The sequence below is a fragment of the Neurospora hispaniola genome (genome assembly GCF_033458365.1).
Source record: "Neurospora hispaniola strain FGSC 10403 chromosome Unknown B0T23scaffold_3, whole genome shotgun sequence".
Taxonomy (NCBI): Eukaryota; Fungi; Ascomycota; class Sordariomycetes; order Sordariales; family Sordariaceae; genus Neurospora; species Neurospora hispaniola.
The window spans coordinates 1,696,954-1,718,259 of record NW_026944408.1 but is presented as its reverse complement, the minus strand read 5'-3'; the positions used below and the strand labels follow the sequence as shown (position 1 = coordinate 1,718,259).

The 21,306-nt window shown below is 52.8% G+C and overlaps 4 protein-coding genes across 4 annotated transcripts; 2 read left to right on the top strand and 2 right to left on the bottom strand.

Annotated features, from left to right (window-relative positions):
• Positions 1–994: 994 nt before the first annotated feature.
• B0T23DRAFT_376731 (uncharacterized protein) lies at positions 995–1,394 on the bottom strand. Its single transcript, XM_062836986.1, has one exon. It carries the CDS (start codon positions 1,263–1,265, stop codon positions 1,017–1,019), a length of 249 nt encoding a protein of 82 aa, XP_062693928.1. The 5' UTR covers positions 1,266–1,394; the 3' UTR covers positions 995–1,016.
• Positions 1,395–1,903: 509 nt separating this feature from the next.
• B0T23DRAFT_313146 (Pep3/Vps18/deep orange family-domain-containing protein) lies at positions 1,904–5,005 on the top strand (the record flags this gene model as incomplete). The annotated part of the gene is made up of 3 exons (XM_062834728.1): positions 1,904–2,120; positions 2,184–4,803; positions 4,921–5,005. The coding sequence occupies 3 exons, from the start codon at positions 1,904–1,906 to the stop codon at positions 5,003–5,005; spliced, it is 2,922 nt and encodes a 973-aa protein (XP_062693927.1).
• A 1,727-nt stretch (positions 5,006–6,732) lies between these two features.
• On the bottom strand, positions 6,733–9,545 carry B0T23DRAFT_403421 (uncharacterized protein; the record flags this gene model as incomplete). The annotated part of the gene is made up of 2 exons (XM_062838778.1): positions 6,733–9,057; positions 9,126–9,545. The coding sequence occupies 2 exons, from the start codon at positions 9,543–9,545 to the stop codon at positions 6,733–6,735; spliced, it is 2,745 nt and encodes a 914-aa protein (XP_062693926.1).
• Positions 9,546–16,024: 6,479 nt separating this feature from the next.
• On the top strand, positions 16,025–21,019 carry B0T23DRAFT_109744 (uncharacterized protein). Its single transcript, XM_062831844.1, has 3 exons — positions 16,025–17,603; positions 17,666–18,132; positions 18,199–21,019. The coding sequence occupies exons 1-3, from the start codon at positions 16,282–16,284 to the stop codon at positions 20,829–20,831; spliced, it is 4,422 nt and encodes a 1,473-aa protein (XP_062693925.1). The 5' UTR covers positions 16,025–16,281; the 3' UTR covers positions 20,832–21,019.
• The last annotated feature ends 287 nt before the right edge of the window (positions 21,020–21,306 follow it).

Here is a 21,306-nt window from a genome sequence, read left to right as displayed (position 1 = left end):
TGTTCCTCCGATCCCTGCAAAAGTACACCATGATGCTCCCTCGTATCGTCTGTCCGCTGCTGCTAGTGGCCCGGGGATCGCCGTATTTCTTTTCTAATGCGAATTTTGGCGTGTTTCGAAGCGGTGGAAACCGTGGAGCATTATTGCGTGCTGCGCCCGGGGATCAGGACTGGGCGTGCTGGGAGAGGTCCATGAACGAACTGCGCTGAACAATCCCCGCAATAACACTGCCCTGTTGGGTGGACTTGTGGTTGGACGTCAACGTTCAAGTTTACCGCGGATCATCAAGATTGGATGAACGATGACTATGCCGACAGCGGTTAGGATTTCTCATGTCCCTCCCTTCGTTTGTTTTTCTGCGCAAGCGGCAAACAACTGGAAACAAGTGGTTTTCAAGTTGAAAGAAAAAGTGGTCGTACTAATAAACCCAAGATGAACAGTCCAATACGGCTCGCTTTGGCTAAGGAAAGGCTGGTACAAAAAAAAAAAAAAAAAAAAAAAAAAAAAAAAAAAAAAAAAACAACATCAGCCATAATCACCTAGGCATTCGTCATCCACGAACTGCCCTCAAAATCAGGCCCAAAGATAAAATCAAGATGTTTTGATGTGTCATAAGGGTATGCCCAAGTTGTAGTGTACAGGTCGTAACGTCTTTGGTCTATTACAACCATTCTAACGATTGAAAGGCCCCAGGCAAGAGGACTCCGACCGATGCAAAATCGTGAGACCGTGAAATTATGCCGGTAACTGGACAGAAACACCGCCGAGAGGACTCTCGATGGCCGATGCGCCCAGACGGCACAGCTCGACATCAGATGTCCGGCAGCATGAATTCCAGACGAACTGTCCTGCCCGACCCTCCATCTGGAAGTGTGTTGCCCTTTCATCGTTCCGTTGTCCGGTTTGCGAACTGCTGAACGAGATTTCTGTTTGATCTCCTAAAGCTCAGTTTGCCCGGCTCCAGTGCGGCTAGTAGCCGACCAGACCTTTGGCGCCGTGCCGTACGGCTCTGTGCGTCACCATCGGCCATCGGGTACCGTCAAGTCCGTGCGCTGTTCGTCCGAAGGGAGCAAACCCGGGTGCCGGGGCTTGGCGCCATCATACCTCCGAGTCCCGAACCTTCCAGTCTTCGTACCCAACGGGGCCGGGTCGCTCAGTACACAATCAAGCACATTTTCAGCCAGAACAAACACATTGGTGCCTCGAAATTCGACGGTGAGGGGACCAGAAGCAAGCATTGTGAGGAAAGTACATGGATCTTGCATTGTTTTGGTTCCAGGTCGGGACAATCTGGTTTAGTCAAGGTCGGAATGCTGAAATCCTAGCTTGCGTATTCTTTTATTTTGGCTGATTAATGGTGATGGGATCAACGGACAGGTTGCAGAGTGCATTGGACCTGGAATAGCTTCAGAAGCAGTTTCGCTTCAAGGCCGGCCTCCAGACCAACACCACAAGGTATGAGCATGTATCGAGGGTTAGGGTAAGTGCAGCGCGGGAACGCGGGGTTACGTAGTGTAGGTAGGGGTACCTTAGGTACCTTTGTCCCCGCTCCCGTCTACCTCCCGGGCGTTGTGAGTTGTGAGTTCTGTTGTGGAAGGGTGGACAGGTGGTGGTAGTGACCTCCATCACGCTAGCTCATAGGTACCTAGGTACCAACAACAAGGTTACCGGACCTCTGTCATCTCTACTCTCTATTCCAACTTCACGTTCCAGTGCATGAGAGACCTCGGTACCGCTCCCGACAAGTCGAAACGTCATCCGCTATCTCGCATATGCGCAACTTCCCTTGACTGCGCGGCCGCTACAAGCTGAGGACTGGGCGCAACTCGACCATGAAAGCCTAGTGATCGGGCGATAAGGAACAACGGCGCCGGCAACCCAACAACTTCACGCTTGAACCATCATGGCCTTCGACCCGTCCAACGGCTTCGTGGCCTCGAGCGATGTTCCCGGTCTCGCAGACGAACTACTACCCATCTTTGATGTCGAGCAGGTCCAGCTTCAATTCTCCATAGCCGCCGACTTTGTTTCGGCCCAGACAGCCAACAATGTCCTGATACTGGCCCTCTCCAACGGGCGCATTCTGCGCATCGACCTGAACAAGCCCGAAGACATCGACGGTAGGCAGAGACATGGAAGTCAACGGGAAGTGGGCCTGTCTCGCTAATAAACAAACCATACAGATATCGACCTTCCCAAGAAGCCGACCGAAGTTGGCGTCATCCGGCGCATGTTCCTCGACCCGACCGCCTCCCATCTCATCATCTGCACGTCTCAAGGCGAGAACTATTATCTGCACTCGCAGTCGCGCCACCCCCGCCCGCTGGCCCGGTTACGAGGAGTCTCAATCGAAAGCATTGCATGGAACCCCTCGCTACCTACCGCCTCGACCCGCGAGATTCTCATTGGCGCATCCGACGGCAACGTATACGAAGGCTACATCGAGCACTCGACCGAGTTCTACCGCAAAGAGGAGAAATACCTAAAGGTCCTGCACAAGCTTCCGGATGGTCCTGTTACCGGTCTTTGGGTGGATACCCTGCCCGGCGCCGGGACAGACATCAGGCGCATCATGATCAGTACCCAGAGCAGGCTGTTCCACCTTGTAGGCAAAGTAGGCAAAAATGACGGAGGTGGTTCCATCTATGCAAAGCTCTTTGAAGCCGAGCAGCCTGTTGTCCATGAGCTCCCACGGTCGACGGCAGCCACAGCAGCGACATCGGACCTGGTGATCTCCCCGGACCACCCCCAAGACACCACCAGACCCCACGATGGTGATGTGAACGAGAGAGTCTTTGCTTGGTTATCTTCACATGGAGTCTACCATGGGCAGCTCCTGCTCAGCCCTTTTACCTCGGAGTTGGGCAACAAGGTCTTCAATGAGGCCCAGCTCCTGCCCAGGGCGCAGCTGATGACTCCGGAAAGGGTTGGGGGCAGGAGGATGACAGCTTCTAACGACTACATCAACGCCATCGCCCTTACGCATTGGCACATCATTAGCTTGATAGGCGACCGAGTGGTCGCCGCTAACAGGTTGACAGGGGATATAGTCTACGATCAAGTGATACTCAATCAAGGACAAAAAGCTATCGGTGTATGTGTCGATGTCCAAAAGAACACATACTGGCTTTTCACATCGCAAGAGATCTTCGAGATCGTCCCAAGAGACGAAGACAGGGACATCTGGAAGATCATGCTGAAACTGAAGAAGTTCGACGCGGCTCTCAAACACGCTCATACTCCAGCACAGAAAGACGCGGTCGCGATAGCATCGGGCGATTATCTGCTCAGCAAGGGGCAGTACAACGAGGCTGCCGGGGTCTATGGCAAAAGCAGTAAGCCTTTTGAGGAAGTGGCGCTCGCTTTCATTGACCACAACCAGCCTGATGCGCTTCGCAAGTATCTTTTGGGGAAACTCTCGACCTTCAAGAAGAGCTACATCATGCAAAGGCAAATGATTGCAAGCTGGCTGATAGAGATCTTTATGGCTAAACTCAACTCGCTCGATGATACAATCATCACCAGGGCTGAGCTTTCCGAGACATTGAACCCGACACAAACGAGAGAACAGCTGGATGTTGTGCGAGCAGAGTACCAGGAATTTGTCAACAGACACAAATCGGACCTCGATCGGAAAACCGTGTACGCAGTCATTGGCAGCCACGGCCGTGAAGAAGAACTCCTTTACTACGCCGACGCCATCAACGACTACCACTTTGTCCTCTCATACTGGGTCCAGCGAGAGCGGTGGTCCGAAGCACTCCGGGTGCTCCAACGCCAGACCGACCCGGAGGTCTTTTACAGTTATAGCAGCGTACTCATGACGCACGTCGCCGCGGAGCTCGTCGATATCCTCATGCGGCAAGCCAACCTCGAACCGCGCAATCTAATCCCGGCTCTGCTCGAATACGACCGCAACTACAAGGGCCCTCTGTCGCAAAACCAAGCTATCCGCTACCTTCTCTACGTCGTCAACCAGCTCCAATCCACCGACTCCGCCGTCCACAACACCCTCGTCTCCATCTACGCCGCACACCCGTCCACATCCAAGGACGAATCAGCCTTACTCTCCTACCTCGAATCCCAAGGCGACGAGCCGCGCTTCGACCCGGACTTCGCCCTCCGCCTATGTATCCAGCATCACCGCGTGCTCTCGTGCGCGCACATCTACACCTCAATGGGACAGTACCTGCAAGCAGTCCAACTCGCCCTAGCCCACGACGAGATCGACCTCGCCATTATCGTCGCCGAGCGCGCCCACTCCAACCCGCCCCTGCGCAAGAAACTCTGGCTCGCCGTCGCGAAGAAAGTCATTTCCCAATCCAACGGCATCAAAACCGCCATTGACTTTTTGCGGCGCTGCGACCTGCTCAAAATCGAGGACCTCATTCCCTTTTTCCCTGATTTTGTCGTCATCGACGACTTCAAGGAGGAAATCTGCGCTGCGCTGGAAGAGTACTCGCGCAACATTGATTCCCTCCGACGAGAAATGGACGAGAGCGCGGCGACCGCTACCAACATCAAAGTCGATATCGCGGCGCTCGATCAGCGGTATGCGATTGTGGAACCTGGCGAAAAATGTTATGTGTGTGGCTTGCCGTTGTTAAGTCGGCAGTTTTTTGTGTTTCCTTGTCAACATGCCTTTCACTCGGATTGTTTGGGGAAGAGAGTCCTTGAACAGGCCGGGCCGGGCAAGGCGAAGAGGATTAAAGAGTGTCAGGTACAGATTAGTAGAGGGTTGGTGAAGGGGAGGAAGAGGGAGGAGATGATTGGGGAGTTGGATGGGTTGGTTGGGGAGGCTTGGTAAGTCTTTTTTTTTTTTTTTCTTTTTCTTTTCTCTCTCCCGTTTCGTCCATCTCTCTGAGAGAGAAGACTATAGCAGGATGTATCTGTGCTAACATGTGGTGAATGAAATAACAGTATTCTTTGCAGCGAGTATGCCATCAAGCGGATCGACGAGCCGTTTGTCAAAGAGAATGAGGACAAGGAGGAGTGGGCTTTATGAGTTACGAATTGGAGTCGTGTGCCAAAGTAAGAGTATCATCAGCATGCATGTTTTTTTTTTTGTTTTTTTTCTTTTTTCGTTTTTTTTCCGTTTTTCTTTTCTCTTCCATGTCGGTAAAAGTCAAAGGGTTGTTAACATGGAGCGTCGATGGTTACATCACATATCTCGGTCCGAAGAATGATTGAACCCTTCTACTTTCGACGAGTTGGCAGATAGGTAGAGGTACCTACCTGCAGTAGTAGAGGTAGTATTCAAGAAAAGGATGAATGAGATACCCGTTACATACGAGCACTTGACGGTCACCTACCTGCTACCTAGGTACCTAATTTACAACAGCACACGCGGCGGATGGGGCTTTTAACAAGTTCCGCTCTTCGCATCGATGTTGTCTTCTCCTTGCATACCTTAAGGAAGGAACGTCTACACTACTAAGCTTGAAGCTTCGTCAGTTCATTTCCTTACCAACTAAAGCCATGAAGTCGATTAATTCCATAAAAGCCGGCGGGACTGATGAAAAACATTTCGTATGGCTGCCTAGCTTCTTCCTCAGTTTGAAAGGGCTTGAAGCCAAAGCACAGTGGACCAGTAATTGAGTCCAGTTTCCTGCGAAATTTAATCGAAAGCTATCCGTCTTTCTAGAACCTGCTCGGCCATGACTACTCAAAAGCTACCGCAGCAGTGAGTTGATCTTCTGGGCCACCTACCCGGATTGATGGTTTGGCGTCCACTCGAAAGTTCACGCCTATGAATAAATGACTGCCGTATGAGAAGGGGTTTATAGAGGAAACATCGACTTCCGTCGTCACAAAGAAGGATCGGACCCGGACCCAATGTCTATAACGGCTCTAAAGGAGGTGTGCTCTTCCAATGTTCCCAAATGAGCCTATAGAATGCCAGGCTTGTAGGAGGTAGACAGACCGAGTCACTGCAGCCCACAACATACACAGATAGGTGCTCTTGCTTAAAGCCAGAGGATTGAAAGTCACCAAAAGGGTCACCTCAGGAAGTCAGGTACTTGAACTTTAAACACTTTCTTTTCAGTCACTATCGCTCTCTTCCTCCTCTCCTTCCACGACTGCATACCGCTCTCCCTTCCTCGCCCCACCATACCCAGCCCTCCCAGTTTCAATAAGTTTCCTCCTCGTCCTTCCTCCCCATCATCATGTTAATCGGTTCTGACTCGTCCATCACATCGTTGAAATATTCCCAGTTCCTATCCCCGCCGTCTTTACACCTTCCTGCCGCCATGTTGTAGTAGGTAGGTATTGTATATGAGAAAAAGAATGAATGGAGTTTAAAAGGAAAACTTAACATGAAAAGGAAAAGATGACCGGAAAAATCACAAAATGTCCCTATCCCCGTCCCAACAAAACAAGATGCCATCCGTCGGTAGTATTTGTCTCGGAAAAAGTGCCATTTTTTGCCTGCCCTGTCCTGCCCGGCGCCAGCCAGCCAGCCTGCTGAGTGAGCAACATCAAATCAAAAACAAAAAGAGGTAATCAAAACAAAAACTTGGGGAAAAGAAAGGAAGTAGTCAGTCATTTTCAGACAGACCACATTTGACAGACACCAGCGTAAAACAGACAGCGTGACAGACAGACAAACCTCACAGATAAGTAGCAACACATACATAAGTTTTTTGTCACTACAATTCAAGCCCTGATTAAATCCCCCTCTTATGTCAATTTCTGACATATGAATACTCACACACTTTATTGGAGAAACTCCTATGTCCCCGGCACAGGCGTCAAGAACGGGCTCAACATCAGCTCATCTGCGCTCGGCCGCTTATTATGATCAATCTCAAATGTCTGCGCAAGGAACTGCTTAGCCTCCTCGCTAGCGTTATCCGGAATCGTCGGCGAGGCCTTGGAGCCGCCAATCTTGAAGATGGCCTGTAACTGGGTGCAGTCGGGAAACGGGTGGGTGCCCGTCATCATCTCGACCACCAGGCAGCCGAGTGACCAGATGTCAGCTTTGCGGGTGTAACTGGTTTGTTTGACTACCTCAGGAGCCATCCAGAAGACGGAGCCTTGCAGTGAGGGACGGTGCTTGTTGTTGTTGGCGCCGTTGAGGATGTTGGTGGCTTCGAGTTTCTTGGAGATGCCGAAATCAGAGATTTTGATGGTACCTTTGTTGTCGACGAGGATGTTGGCGCCCTTGATGTCGCGGTGAATGATGTCACGATTGTGGAGGTAGGAGAGGCCCTGGAGGATTTGACGAACGAAGCTGCGAACGAGTGATTCGGGGAGGGCACCGTATTGGTTGAGCATGGTCTGCACGGAACCACCGGGAACGTATTCGAGGAAAATGTTGAGATATTCGGCGGATGAGCTGCAGCCCAGGTACTGCACGATATTGGGATGTTGGAGGTCACGAAGGAGGGTGATCTCGCGCTTGAGCGCTTCAATCATGCTCTTCTTGCGGGCATCGTTTTTACTGTCTGCACCAGGTGCAGGTGTCTCGACCTGCTTCACGGCGAGCAGTTCACCAGTGATGGCATGTAGGGCGAGGTACACGGAGCCAAATGAACCCTGACCGATAAGAGAACCCTTCATCCACATACTGTCGTCCCAAGCGTCGCCCGCCAGGAAAGTTTGAAGTTCCTTGTCAGCAGCATCCTCGCCATCTTCAGCAAGCGCTTCCTGTATTACCGCGGAATCGGCTGAGTTAGTGGTGCCGCTGTCGTAGTAACTGTGTCTGACTATGTTACCATCGGGATCAATGACGCTAACTGCAGCTGTATCCGAGCCGCTGTCCGAAAATGGAACGAATGATCTCCGGTTAGGCTCGGTTGGAGAGCCTTCTTCTTGTAGCGTATCAAGCACGGATGAAGCCACAGAGTCTCTATATCCGTGAGGAGCCCTTGGCAGCACATCACGCGGGCGTACCTTGGCAATCTGGTTGGAAGCGGTCAACCAGCTGTCTGCGATGGTAGGGATTGGCGGAGCGTCTTGTATGCTAGAGGCAAAGCTAAGGGTGCTAGCAACACTCAGACGATGGTTCACTCTACTCAGACGTGCCGAGCGTCTCATGGACAAACGGGCCGTCCTGTCGATAGCTTCACGAGAGTGATCTGGAAAGTAGCTCGTAAGATCCGAGGCGATAAGCTCGCTAGGCGGTCTCAGCCCACCGAACTGACGAAGTGCTTGTGTACGGCGAGGCATGGCCCTGGGGGTTTCCAGAGGTGCTGGCCGCTCTAGATCCCTAGCAGCGTTTGAGACGTTTCTTTCTCGATCCTGATAGGACATGGGAGAGAGCGGAGGCTGTTGTTGAAGGTCTTCCCAGCCCACTCCCAGCACCTTTTGCAGCTTCAGCTGACTCCGCTTATCGCTAGGCTCAATTGGAGGCCTATGTGTTTGCTGTGCTTCCTCCATCGCAATGGCAGCTGCTCTTTCGAGTTCTGCCTTGCCCGGCTCTCCAGAAGGAACACGCCTGAGAATCAGGCGGTTGCGCTCTGGGCGAGTGTGGTCTTTGATGACTCTCCACAGCTCCGTATCCCCGAGGCGGCGGCATTGGTTTGGGTCCGGATCAACGCCGGCTAGCACCCAGAAACAATAATTCCTTTCATGGTCCTCCCGCAAGCCAAACTTACGTAGGGTAACACGCATAACCTCTTCACAGGTGTTGCAGTCGGCAATCTTAACAACCTTGGTTACGCCACCTGTGGAGATGACGCGAATGACATCCTGACCCTGTGGCAGCGCAGCCATCAGCGAACCATCCATGCTGGAGTTGTTCCTAGTGTGGGCTTGTACCAATCGGCCGGGGTGGGACTCAGGAGGAGACATGGGGAACCGCGAGGGAGCAGCTTGTGTAGGTTGATTGCCATAGCCCTGTTGTTGCCCATAGCCTCGCCGGGCTTGTCTGTTGTAGTCAGAACTAGGTAGCGGCGAGGTCGGCCGCGAGGAAGGTTTCGACATGTCGGCATTGGGGGTGAGTTCGTACTGGCGGTCATAGCGCCGAGGAGCGGACGTCGCCGCTGACCGATTTGTGATAGGCACTCGCAAAGAAGTCGCTGAATACTGGTTATCAAGTACAGCAAAGGATTCCTAGAGAAGCATTAGCCATTAAGCCAAGTCAAAGTGGCAAGCTTGGGCACCTGGATAGCCGAACTGACCCTGTCTCTCTTTCTCTGGTTCGCATAGGTCTGTGTCCGGAGTTTCTTGATGCTCAGAAACAAGCGGACGCGATCTCCAACCTTTTCGATTCCCATCTCTTTGAGGACCTCCTTGTCAATCTCCAAAAGCGCCTCGCCATTTATGTTATTTTTGCGGAATATCCTTTCGTAGTCGCCGCATTTTACGCTCCTGAGATAGTCGCATACCCTGTCCTCGTTCCAGTTCTTGACCGATTCGGGCCCGTCAAGGTCGGAAAATTCGGATTCGGTAGGACTCGCATAGTTCTGGTTGGTCGCATGAGAGACTGCAGGCGCTCTTCGCGAAGGAGTGTAGGCGGTTTGTGGTGTGCTCGCCATCATGGTGGACGATTGGGAACCCAGCGAAGGCGTGAAGGGCGACTTGGATGCCAGCATGGCCATGGTTGAAGCGACGGTCAGCTTGGAAGTAATGATGACATGGGCTGTTAGGTGTGTTTTCTGGTGGTGCGAGAGGACGTCGAATGTTTTGCGCGTGCAGAGCGGTTGGGGGGGATCGATGGAAGCAGAAGCAGAAGCAGAAGCAGAAGCAAAGGCGGCGGTGGTTGCTGCTACTGCTGCTTTCTGCAGGGAACGGCGATGGTGAATATGTAGGCGCACAGACTGCCGATGCTAATCCAAAAAGCCAAGGCAAAGATGGGCTGACCGCTGACCGGCAATCAGTGGCTTGCCCGTCGCCCGGTATATGTGGAAGTGGATGAAGCGACCGAAAGAATGTCTGGCGTCGGGCCCAACAAGCTCAACAAGGTGCGGTAATGCCTGGAGCTGGTGCGTGGTGAACGTGTGTTGGTGGTCACACGCTTGGATATGAAGCAGGCTCGGCAAGAAAGACGACGTGGAGAGGGAGCAAGGGGCCCTTGGTTAAAGGTGTGTTGTTGGAATCTCCTTATTCGTGACACTGACAGCCAACGAGGAGACTAACGGTACTAACCACAAAGCCGCCCGGCCCGCTACCTAACACTGTCTCTCCTTGGGGGAGGGGACCTGGAAGCGCGCAACGGGCTGTCTGCGACAATGATAGCAACCCTCTTTATTGTCTCTTGAAACTCGCACACAACAAGAGAATGGATATCAAAGCACCCAGCCGAAATAATATGTAGTGAAGTAGTAATGGATGTCAATGCAAGTAGAACTCGTAGTTGAAGGTGCCCGGCTTTGGAAGCCTGTGCAATGCCTGCGGTGTACTATCTGCAGCGGTGCTCTGTGCGCTGCCCGCGATGATCCAGAATTTGGTTGACTTGTCCGGGGTGGAATGTGAGCGCTGCTGGAGGAAAGAGAGAGACAACACGCAAAGTGCGCAAATTCTTTACGCACAAGAGACCACGGCAAGAAAAACCCCTCAATGCCGACTGCGGAGCGAATGGAAAGAGAGACGAAGAAAAAGTTAGCCCGACAACTCGACAGATGGAGAAGGAAGATGGAGGAGGAGGAGCTCGCTTCAGTGGGCATGGAGTTCGCTCTTTCCACTTGTGTAGGTTGTTGTCACGATGGAAGTGGCCGCCGCGGGGGCAGGGACAGCCGGGGGCCTGACTGGGCCTGGATTGGGACGATAGCGTCTTTTGCTGCACCTTCCCTCTCTAGCGGGCTGCTGAAGAGAGGAAACCGCGGCGTTGAATGCGTTGAATGCGGCCCTGGACGGGACTGCGACTGGCTACGCTTGCCGAAGGCGGCTGCAATTCGCTCTGCGACTACTTACCCTGCAAGACTTGTGCAAGTGTCTGTAAAGAGAAGGCGGGGGCTCTAACGCTAGCGGCGGATTGGACAGCCTGCAGAATCATCCGCCGCCAAGCCGCCAAGCCGCTAATCATTGCAGGCGCCCCTTGAAACAACGCTTCTTTGGCTCCACCTCTCACATCGCTCGGGAACCGAAAAAGACGATGTCGTATTTGGAAATGATGGCATCCAACTTCTGCGCCCCAAGTGTCACAACGCCGTGGATAGTGGTAGTGTAGATACCAGGCCAACAATTCGTCGAGCCATCGTTCTCCAACTCAAGAGACTGTTCTTGTCTGTTGTTGGTGCATCGGGACCGGCATGACGAGGCGCAAATAAAAGTCCAACAACACCCGGCAATAACAACAACGACAACAACAACAAGAAGTGAACAGCAAAGTGGAAGATCGGCACTAGGGACCGAAAAATCGGCCTGAAACGTCACCTAGCCATGTGGATAGGTGATAGTTAGGCATATTCAAGAGAGCCGTGGTTCCGGCAGCATGTCTGGGCAACCTCCACGCCTTCGCACGCAGATAACCGCCCCAACCCAACTTAACGTTCCATTGCCACCACCAAACTCAGCACACTGGTCTGCATGGAAGCTTTGAGTCTTTTTCTTTGTTGCGTCTTCGTTCCAGCCACGGCGTCGATTATTGACCCCTATCTCGCTTTTTGCAGGCCACAATCTAATTATGCTGGAACTACACACACTATGGGCGGGAAGGGGCGGTGGAAAGATGCGACTGAACAGCACGGGGCAACATGTTATACCGCCGAAAAGCCCCCATTCATTTCCTTGATGTTGTCGCGTAACCCTCCGTCCCAGGGTTTCCTTTATCGAGAAGTCTGAGCGACCCCAGGGACAATAAGGCTTCTTGCGAATGGACCCCAACATTTTTTTTTTTTTTTGTTCCTTGCTCGCCTGCACCAACCCATCGCATGTGCTATCCGTTTGAACCCCACTCAACTTTCCTTGTGGTCGAGCTGAAAAGATAAGAGGCTGAGGGCGGATCTCAGGTCGCATGAACTCCGACGCGGCATTCTTTTTTGGCTTTTGCCCCTTTTCCTAATACGATGAGTAATACTACCTAGTCATGGTGGATCAGAATTAACAAGGCATCAGATATCATCCATTCCTCTAGTCTCGCCGTCGAAAATGAGGGCCGTACACTAGTGATAATTGATCTTTCCCGAGACTCTACAAAGACCAAAGACCGATGCAAGCCAGCAAATCTCGGCGGATCCTCCACACCACGGAATATGGGAATCTTCCATATTCCAGGAACAGGGATGCTTCAGAGCACCGAGATGCTCAAAGAGGATCGACACTGAAACCGCTGTCGTTTCATCAACTCCCGTGCCCAAGGAGGCCATAGGTTCTACGTCTTAGTGTACATCTTCACGATTGTTTGGGAACGATCCCAATGTCTCCCTCCGTCGCCTAACAAGTGGTACTTTTGCTGCGCGGGGGATTCGTCGTCTAGGATAGATGATTCAAGGCTGTGAATGAGGTCATTTTTTTGAGACTTGACAAGAAGCGACAAGCGGTCTGCAGAGTGATCTTCTTCAGCTTCGCGGCTGCTGACACCGAGGTGTGACCCGGAAGAGGAGAGATGAAGAGTCTAGGGCAACTGTTGTAATCTCCTGTTAGGGAGGCCCAGCGCTTCCAGTTTTCGGATAGTTGAAGAAGAGGTCAGATCAGAACAAAGCCCGCTTTCCCCCCCTGAAGCGCGGCGAGATAACAGCAATAAGCCTGTTTTCGAAACATGGACTGCTACTACGACATAGCTAGTATTTGCGTTCCTTCGCCGTGACGGCATGACGGATGGCGGGTCATATATCTGCGACCACCAACAGCGCGTTCGTATCGCCCATCCCATGTTTGTGTAACGGGACCATACAGGCACGACGGGCACAGCACGGGAAGTCTTCCACATAATGTCATGGCAGGTAGGTAAGTTTGCAGCCGCAGTACAGTCGGGTGTTGCGTGTATGTGTGCGAATGTTGCGGTCCTAGTGTCCCATACCGGATACACAATCATGCTTGCGTTGTCATCCCCGTAGTGTCAGTTCTCTTGTATCGTCTCTGGCCGCGGCCATGGATGGATAAGACAAGGAATCAAACATCCCGAATAAGAGATTCAGCCCAAGAGATAGGATGGATGTGGTTAGGGAGTGAGTGAGCGGGGAGGGAACATTAGGGGACTCAAGGGAAGGGAGGTATACTCTTGGCTGCATTTGTGCAGTGAGGCATGACGAACACATACTGCAACTTTAATGCGTACGTACAACACTACTACTTGTGTACAGGCATGGGACCATGTGCACACGTGCACGCTTATTTATTTATTTATTTTTTTTGACAAAAACTGCAGAGGGAAGATCCCATGATGAATGCATAAAGAGTTCATCCTGATTCCTTATCCTCATCAAAGGCTTCCCCTGGCGACCCTGGTTCATTTGGCATGATATTACAAGATCGCAAGAGGCCATTGGCAATGTGACTGGACGAGGACGGAACTTGAAACATTTCATGGATGCCGTGGTCGTCGGGTCCCGAAGAAACGGTGCCATTTACAGACAGTTCCCGTTCAGTTCTCATTGAACTGAAAGGGACGAAACATCCAGGACCAGGCCACTAGTAGGGCGGTCACGTTCTCGCCCGCATACGATTTGGTGCGATGGGGAAAAGGAATGTGCAAGCCACACCAGAATTAGTCCAAGTGAATACAGTAGCTCGCGCCACACTTACACCAGGAACCCATGCCAATTGCACAGCGGAACTGAAATTGGGAGGAGGACCGGGACGGGAGTTAAAGACAGCAAGTGCGGCTCCGCTTCTGCTTCGAGCCCGCTCAGGCTTCGGTCGGCGCCAGGAGCTTTCGAAATTCCCGAAACCATCACAATGAGGCCCATGAGGCATGAGCCAACCAACGGAAGCTTCTTCCATTCCATTCGCAACCTCGCCGAATTCGGCCGGGATCGACACTTATCGCATCGAGATCGCTCCTTTTTCCCCTGTGTGATCTGTTACCTTGTCGGGCCTGTCTTTCCGCTTGTCTTGCTCCGTCATGCCGGTTTACTGCCTTCACTGCTCCCCGTTACATACCGTGACTCCGAAGAGACAAATTTCACAAAAAAAGAAAACAAAAAGAAAAAAAAGTCGAATTAAGGGTTCACGAGATTTTGACACAGCACACAAAAGTTGCATGCCTTCGTCACTGCAGCGCCCCTGCCCCTGTCCCCGTCCGCTCGATGCTGGTCTAGTTCGGTCACACATGCCAAGCTCCAACTTTATCCAGAGTCAACGAGAACGACAAGAAACAAGCAGCTTTGCAAACACACAAAAGTTACATGGACCTTGATGGCCTGCCGGCCTTGAGGTTTGGGGGGGGGGGGGGGGGATTGGAGATTGCCAGGAACATCAAGAAGCTTGACGTTCGCAATTGGCAGGAATCCCAAACCTTGGCAGAAGGGTAGGTCCCGACCGGCATGGAGCCCCGCAGCATCCTCATTGGCGGCAACCTGATTGGGAATATGATAACATCATTCTCTTGGACCTAATTGCACTGCGACAAACTCTCGACTGTTTCCGGAACCGATCGACCAGTGCTTCCGCTGTGGTGGACAGTGATAGACAGGGCGACGGGAGCGGGTAGACGAGTACCTAGTCGGAGCATCTCAACATGTGCCCTGGTCGACACTGGCACCATTAGGTTCATTGCCCGTGAAGTCCGTGTTGAGACAGGGCCTGGCAGTTGGCCGGCTTGGGACTTTCATTTGTCAAGATGCTCTACCAGACATGCCCTGCTCTGCCGCGGGCGGAGACGATAGCGGATGGACATTGAGCAAAAGTCATCACAAGCTGGATGGACGGGCACAACCGGCAGGGCGGGTAATTTTCTACGTTCGGCAGGTTGTCGCTCTAGTCGGCGGGCCATGCCATGCCATGCCCTCCCACACCTCTCCATTCAGTCCAATGTCAACCAGAGCACCGGGCACTAGAGACTGGATAGAAACCCGTGGATACGTATAACGCGCATCTTGGCAGCAAGAAGAAAAAAGCAAATGTTTTTCAATATTCGTCCTAGTGAAAATCTTCCATCGAGCCATTTCTCTTGTTTGCCGTCTTCCATGGTCCATCAAGCTGCTCTGTTTGTTCAGAACCGTAACAAGGAGAATTCGGCCAATCTCAGCCGCGGATTGACAACTCTCTCTGGGAGCGACTACTACGTACCTGCACTGCCATCCTAGGTAGACGACTACCTGGACAACTACCTCCAAGATCATCACACCCGCCAAAACCCCATCCATCTTCGCTTACACTACATCGATACTGACCATCCGGGTCCTCGTCGTCGATTCGCATCGCATCGCATCGCATCGCACCTCATCGCAACCGCAACCGCAATTCCGGGTGTCTAGCCAAAAAAAAAAAAACGCGACCTTTCCACATCTCCAATATCCATGATCCCGGGAATTGGATCCGATTGATCGAGAACGGCCCCCCCGCTCCAAGCTCAGCTCTCCAATTCGCAATCCCGGGTTTTGCTGTTTTTTTTTTTTGTTTTTTTTCCCTCTCTTTTCCACTGCTCCAGTCAGCTCCTTATCGTCATTGACCTGAGCGTCCTCAATCTGCTGGCCCCGGTGCCACTGCCCGGCCTGACCGACGCCGCCAAGGCCCGTTAACGAGCATCGTCCGATACCCGAATGGACCCCCGCCAGACGCTCACCTGTCGTCCCCCAAGTCTCCAGTCCTTCTTTAATTGACGTCCTCCCCCGGCGCATCGGACGGCCTGCGAGTGCCTGTGACGAACTGCACGGCCGGCCACCTGGCTCATATGAGACGGCGTTCCTCCAGAGCCCTGGAGCCCAAGACCTCTGATTCATCCATCCACTATCTAATCATTAGTACACATATACACCAATTGGTGCCCCGCGGCCGGTACCTGGAACCTGGACCTGGATCTGTTCTGTCCCTATGCCTGTCTTGTGGTGTCCTGGATGCTGAAAGCACATTGCACATTAGCGAGATTGTCCCAGTCTCGCTTCAAGAACTAAAGAAAGAAACGAGCAAGGAAGCCAATTCTGGAACAACACAACAAACCCGCCCACGCACCCCCCCTTTTGGCGGTCAAAGATACCACAAGCAAGGAGCCAAACAGCTGGAGCCGCCAAAGCTCCTTCTTTTGTGGCCCAATATCAAAAACACGAAGCCAAAACGGATACCCAATATCCCTTATTACATATCGCTGTCATTACTGTCGCCCGCTTCCCGTGCTGCCTCCGTTACCGCCGTTACAACCCCCCTTCAAGCCCTAGTCTCCCCCCCAAGTCCCAACTCTCCCGCCGCTGGACTACTGGCTGGACTGGACTGGTGGAGGCATCGATACCGTCATCGTGGATGGGCCTGATCGGACGGGGTTCGCTGGGAACCACGATGCCGGTCTCCATATTTCCAGTGGATTCGAGGCGCAGGAGGAAATCCCTCCTGTTACCATTAAAGACCGACTCGGATGGGTCTGGATCGAACCGTTCTGCGGCCAGCCCTGTCGCCACTATCCCGAGTTCACCGGCCAGTTCTTCCTCCGTCACCGTCGAGGGGGACCACAAGCTGTTCTCCCTTTCCAACCTCAGCCACAGGACAAAAAGGTCTCACAGCAGCCGGGACTCGTCCGTATTCGAGTACAGCGTCACCGGCCCTGCCCCCGGCAGCAACAACAACAACAATAACAACAACAACAACAACAACAACAACAACAACAACAACAACCATCATAGCAACAGCACCAGCAGCAACAGCAGCGCCAACCATAACCCGCGACCCTTGAGCTTTTCACATCGGCGCAAACTGTCAAAGTCACGGCCTGTCTCGGCCCCCTTCGAGGTGATGAATCGCCGAAGCTCCGGCTTCTCGGACGACTATAGTCGCATGTCAGTCGCCGACACTCTGAGCACATGCACAACAAGTCCGGCCGCTATCGAATGGAAGTCCCAGGATGTCGAGGGCTTTTCGGCTCTCGAGACCGACACCAAACTCTTAACGACAAAGACGCCTTACCTTGTCGTTACCGCAGACTATCTCGTCAAGGTTAAGAACCGCGCCGATGTCTTCTCCCTGTTCCCTCAGCTTCAGAGCGATGGCCAACGACCAGCGAGCTTGGGCCCCCCGCCAGAACCTATCCTCGTCATCCCGACTACCTCGATTGTATCCGTATTTGTGGCCGAGAGCACCAAACCGTCCTTTGGTCTAGAAGTATGGTGGAAGGCACAATCTGGGGTCTCCTTCCTTCATACAACCTTCTACTTTGACCTTCCTACCGACAGAGATGAGCAACTATACAATGTTGTTCAGACGATCCGAGGGCCCCATATCGAGGACGAGGATTTTGCGCGTCGCTCGGTCGAGGTATCCGAGCTCATCAGGACGATTCAAGAAACCGAGGAGCCCAAGTTTATCAACCATAATCTGCAAATATTTCCCGTAGTACCACGAGGCATCACCCGAAAGGAGTCTAGCTTCAAGCAAGAGGATGACCCCAAGAAGCCACAGGAAAGCCCCGCTTTCTACCTGGTCATTGGACCTCATCTCTGTTATTTTATTGAGCTGCAGAGGGGCAAGAACGGCGACCTGGTTTGCAAGCACAAGACTTTTGGTCTAGTAACCCTGGAACTCTTCAAGGCCGACTGGACCATCCACCAAGAAAGATTCAACATCACCTTCCGGTAAGAACACCTAATCATTGTCTTAGCTTCGAAGGGCCCTCATCTCACTGACGTGTATCTAGGGATCCATTCCAACCACCAGTCACACTGGAACTCGCGAGTCGCTATTACCGCCACATCATTCGCGACTTTTGTGCTGTCGACCGCTTTCTGAAGCCCGCATGGCCGCAAATCTGGCAGAGCCGTGAGATCTTCCACGTTACCGGACTCAAGGAGACACATCTCGTTACCGCCGGTGAGGACTTCGGAAGCGTCAAGAGGACCCTGGATGCCTATCTAGCAGCATACCGATGCCCCGCGGTCGATTGGGAAATCAACTGGAAGACCAAGTTCGCCCCCGAGTTTCGCCTACTGCCCGCCAAAGATGGGAACAGCTACTCACCACTCCAACTGCTGGCTGTCTTGCGCGCCTTGAGATACAACGACTACTTCAACTCGCTGTCGTTCCGTGATGTTGACCTGGGTGTGCTGTGGAGCGTGAGCGATCAGCATGCGAGACGGGGAAATGTTGCCTGGCTGAGCCGGACTTGTAAGTTTTGCCAGCTTGATTATGATTATCCTTAACCGTTATTGATCACTGACTTTGTTCCCATAGTGGTTGCACTGGGGACTGAGGAAATCGAGATCCTCAATATCAGCCCTGTATTGCACCAGGAGTTCCATGCGCTTGCCTTTTGCTCGGAAAACATTCGCCAGATCGACTTTACCAATGCTTCCAAGTCTTATCCCAACAAGGTCTCAACGAGCGGACAAGATACGCCCAGCCTTCAGTTCCTCACGCCCGTTCTAGAGCTGCTCAAGGCCGGCATCACACGATGCAATCGTCTGATTCTTGCCGGTAACCTGCTGCTGCAACCCGATCTCGCTGAGCTGGCTGTGGCACTGAAAGCTGCCCCTATTCAGGCACTGGATGTCTCCTATTGTGGCTTGGATGACATGAGTCTGCGAGACTTGATTATCACACCCCTTCTGGATGGACCTCGGATGGTGCAGCTCCTGGATTTGTCCGGTAACCCCGGGCGCGTGGCGTGCCAAACCGTTCCTGATCTGCTATACAGTCTTTCGGATCTGAGGGAGCTGAACCTTGCTGGTAGCCTTCGGGGAGAAATGGCTGGACCATTGCTCCCCATCGAGGCACTTGAGAATCTCCCAGGCCTGGAACTACTTGATGTTTCGAACTATGCGCTCAATCTCCCTACTTTGCGCGAGATTGAAGAGTTCCTGACATTGAGAGGTTCCAAAATTGACAACCAGGTTCCTGTGCGATTCCGCAAATTGGTATTGAACCGATGCGCCATCACCGGAACTAAAGCCGCCAGGCTATTCAACGCTATTGGCGTGAACCACGGACTTTATCTCTGTCTCAACGGCAACCCTGTCGAGGAGGGAATTGATGCTTTGTGCGATGCCATTCGTCAATCACAGACCCCGGCCGGTTTGAGCATGGAGATGATCGAGTTTCGGGAAGAAAGTCACTACCTGTCATTGATCAAAGCCCTTACAGACACCAGATATATCACCTCGTTGAGCCTTCTTGGAACTGCGCCCTCAACCCCGTCTCAAGGTACCTGCAGTCGTGAAGCCATTCGGGTATTTGAGCGTTTCTTCGCCGAAAACAGGTCGATCCGTTATCTGGACATTTCCGGCTTCAGCGGTAAACTCGACGATGGACAGCTCGCCAAGGGATTCGGTCGGTCCCTTATCGGCTTGACGCGCAACAAGACTCTGACCTACCTCAGAATCCGGAACCAGAACCTACATGAGGATGCAGGAATTTTGGGCAAGGTGATCAGTGAAAACAGACAGTTGATGTTGTTTGACTGCCAGGATAACAAATTTAACTGCACCAGCTTCCAATTTCTGGCACAGAGCATGCGGACGAACACCCGGATCATCGAGTTCCCCGTGGAGAGGAGGGAGAGGGACGCCATCTGGAAGAACACCCTACAGGGCTTGAACAGAGGTCCTTATGGTCAGATATTGACCAGCACCACGGGAACCGGTACGGTACCCACCAAGGGCAAGAAGGGGAAGAAGCACGAGAGCCACAAGTCTTTGTCGTTGAGCAAGGCGACGCAACATGCCGCGGCCAACGGCAGCAGCAACCTGAAGGATCCACTGAAGGAGCAGGAGACCATGCTTCGTACCGTGCTGTCACGACTCTTCGATGAGCTCGACGGCTATCTCAGACGGAACCGCCATGCGCTCGAGGAAGCTTCCGGACAAGCGCTCGACTTTGACGGTCTTGCTTCTGATGGCCAGGAGGAGGTCTGGCCCGGTTCGCCTGTGGTCGTGGACGTTGAGAGTCCCATTGACAACACGGGTAGAAACGCAGGAGATATGTCCCCTACCGAACAAGGAGCGGGAGGCCAAGGAGGACTGGCACCAGACACCGCGGCGATGCTCAAAGCACGTCGGGCAACTGTCCGCTCGTCCATGATTGCTTCCGGCAAATATAACATCGGAGCCTATCCCCCACCGCCCAGCCTGCCGCCACCCCCGATTCCATCCTTCTCGCTCTTCCCGGACATCAGCGAAACTACTCTCGATCCCGTCACCGAAGTTGACACACCCGTATTTGAGTTCCAGCGCGAATTGGGGCTGACCGCCGAGCCCGCCATTAACGGCAGCGGTGACGGAAACCCCATTTTCACAAACGAGATCAGCCGTAACAGCGGCATCTATGCCAACGGCACCGGCTACGGAAGCAGCGTAAACCTAAGCCACCACAGCGCCAGCAGCAGCCGTAGCGAGGACATCAGTCCTATGACGATGCCGGCCACGCCTAACCCGCCCAACACGGCGCCGCCGCCAATTCCGAGAGTTCCAGTCCCCAGCAGGAATAGCTCGTTCACGCCGCCGTCTCCGCCGACTATGGCCGGCAACAGCGGATACCTCAGCCACCACAGCGCCAGCAGCAGCCGCAGCGAGGACATTAGCCCCATGACGATGCCGGCCACGCCTAGTCCGCCCGCCACTGCGCCGCCGGCGATTCCCAGGGTTCCGATCTCTAGTAGAAATAGTTCTTTCATGCCGCCGGCGCCACCTACTATGGCTCCGCCACCACCGCCTAGGCCTGTGTCGAGTTCTACGTTGGCATCCGCATCAGCACCGGCTGTACTGGAGTCGACGGCTGCTAACAAGAGGGAAGGCATTATTGGTGTGAGTGAAGATGATTCTGCTCTTGTCAAGCTGCTCAGGGATTTTAAAGCTACTGGCTTTGCCTGATCTGTTCACATCTTCACATCCACCAACATCTACCCATGATAATCCGCGCAATCTTGCGGAACTGGATGGTTCTTAAGTTGCATAATAAGCGGATTACAATAAAGAAACACAAAAATACTGTTCCTGGTGTGGGAGTCGGACAGTCACTGTACATACCAAAAAAACACACCACCATTTCATTTTCACATACACATCATTGGCAGGGGAGTGAGCGTCGCTGAGACCCACGAGGGAAATTGCTCCGTCGAGTTTTCCTACTATATCTTTTACTACTACTACTACTACGACTACTACTGCAGTGTGTTTTTGATACCCCATACATACATACATACATACATACATACATATATATATTGTACAGGCTAAGCAGGCAGACTAATTAAGCAAGCGAGCGGGTGGATGAGCAACCTGTGGAAGGGATGGTAGAAGGGAACAAGTGGGGTTTGATTCAGCGTGGTTGGATAATAGTTCTCCT

What these genes read in the sequence shown, in the direction of transcription:
- B0T23DRAFT_376731 (XM_062836986.1), bottom strand. Translation starts at nt 1,265, where the DNA reads ATGCAAGATCCATGTACTTTCCTCACAATGCTTGCTTCTGGTCCCCTC.
- B0T23DRAFT_109744 (XM_062831844.1), top strand. Translation starts at nt 16,282, where the DNA reads ATGGGCCTGATCGGACGGGGTTCGCTGGGAACCACGATGCCGGTCTCC. An exon ending in AGATTCAACATCACCTTCCG is followed by an intron (nt 17,604 to 17,665) that starts GTAAGAACACCT and finishes ACGTGTATCTAG; the next exon opens with GGATCCATTCCAACCACCAG. An exon ending in TGCCTGGCTGAGCCGGACTT is followed by an intron (nt 18,133 to 18,198) that starts GTAAGTTTTGCC and finishes TTGTTCCCATAG; the next exon opens with TGGTTGCACTGGGGACTGAG.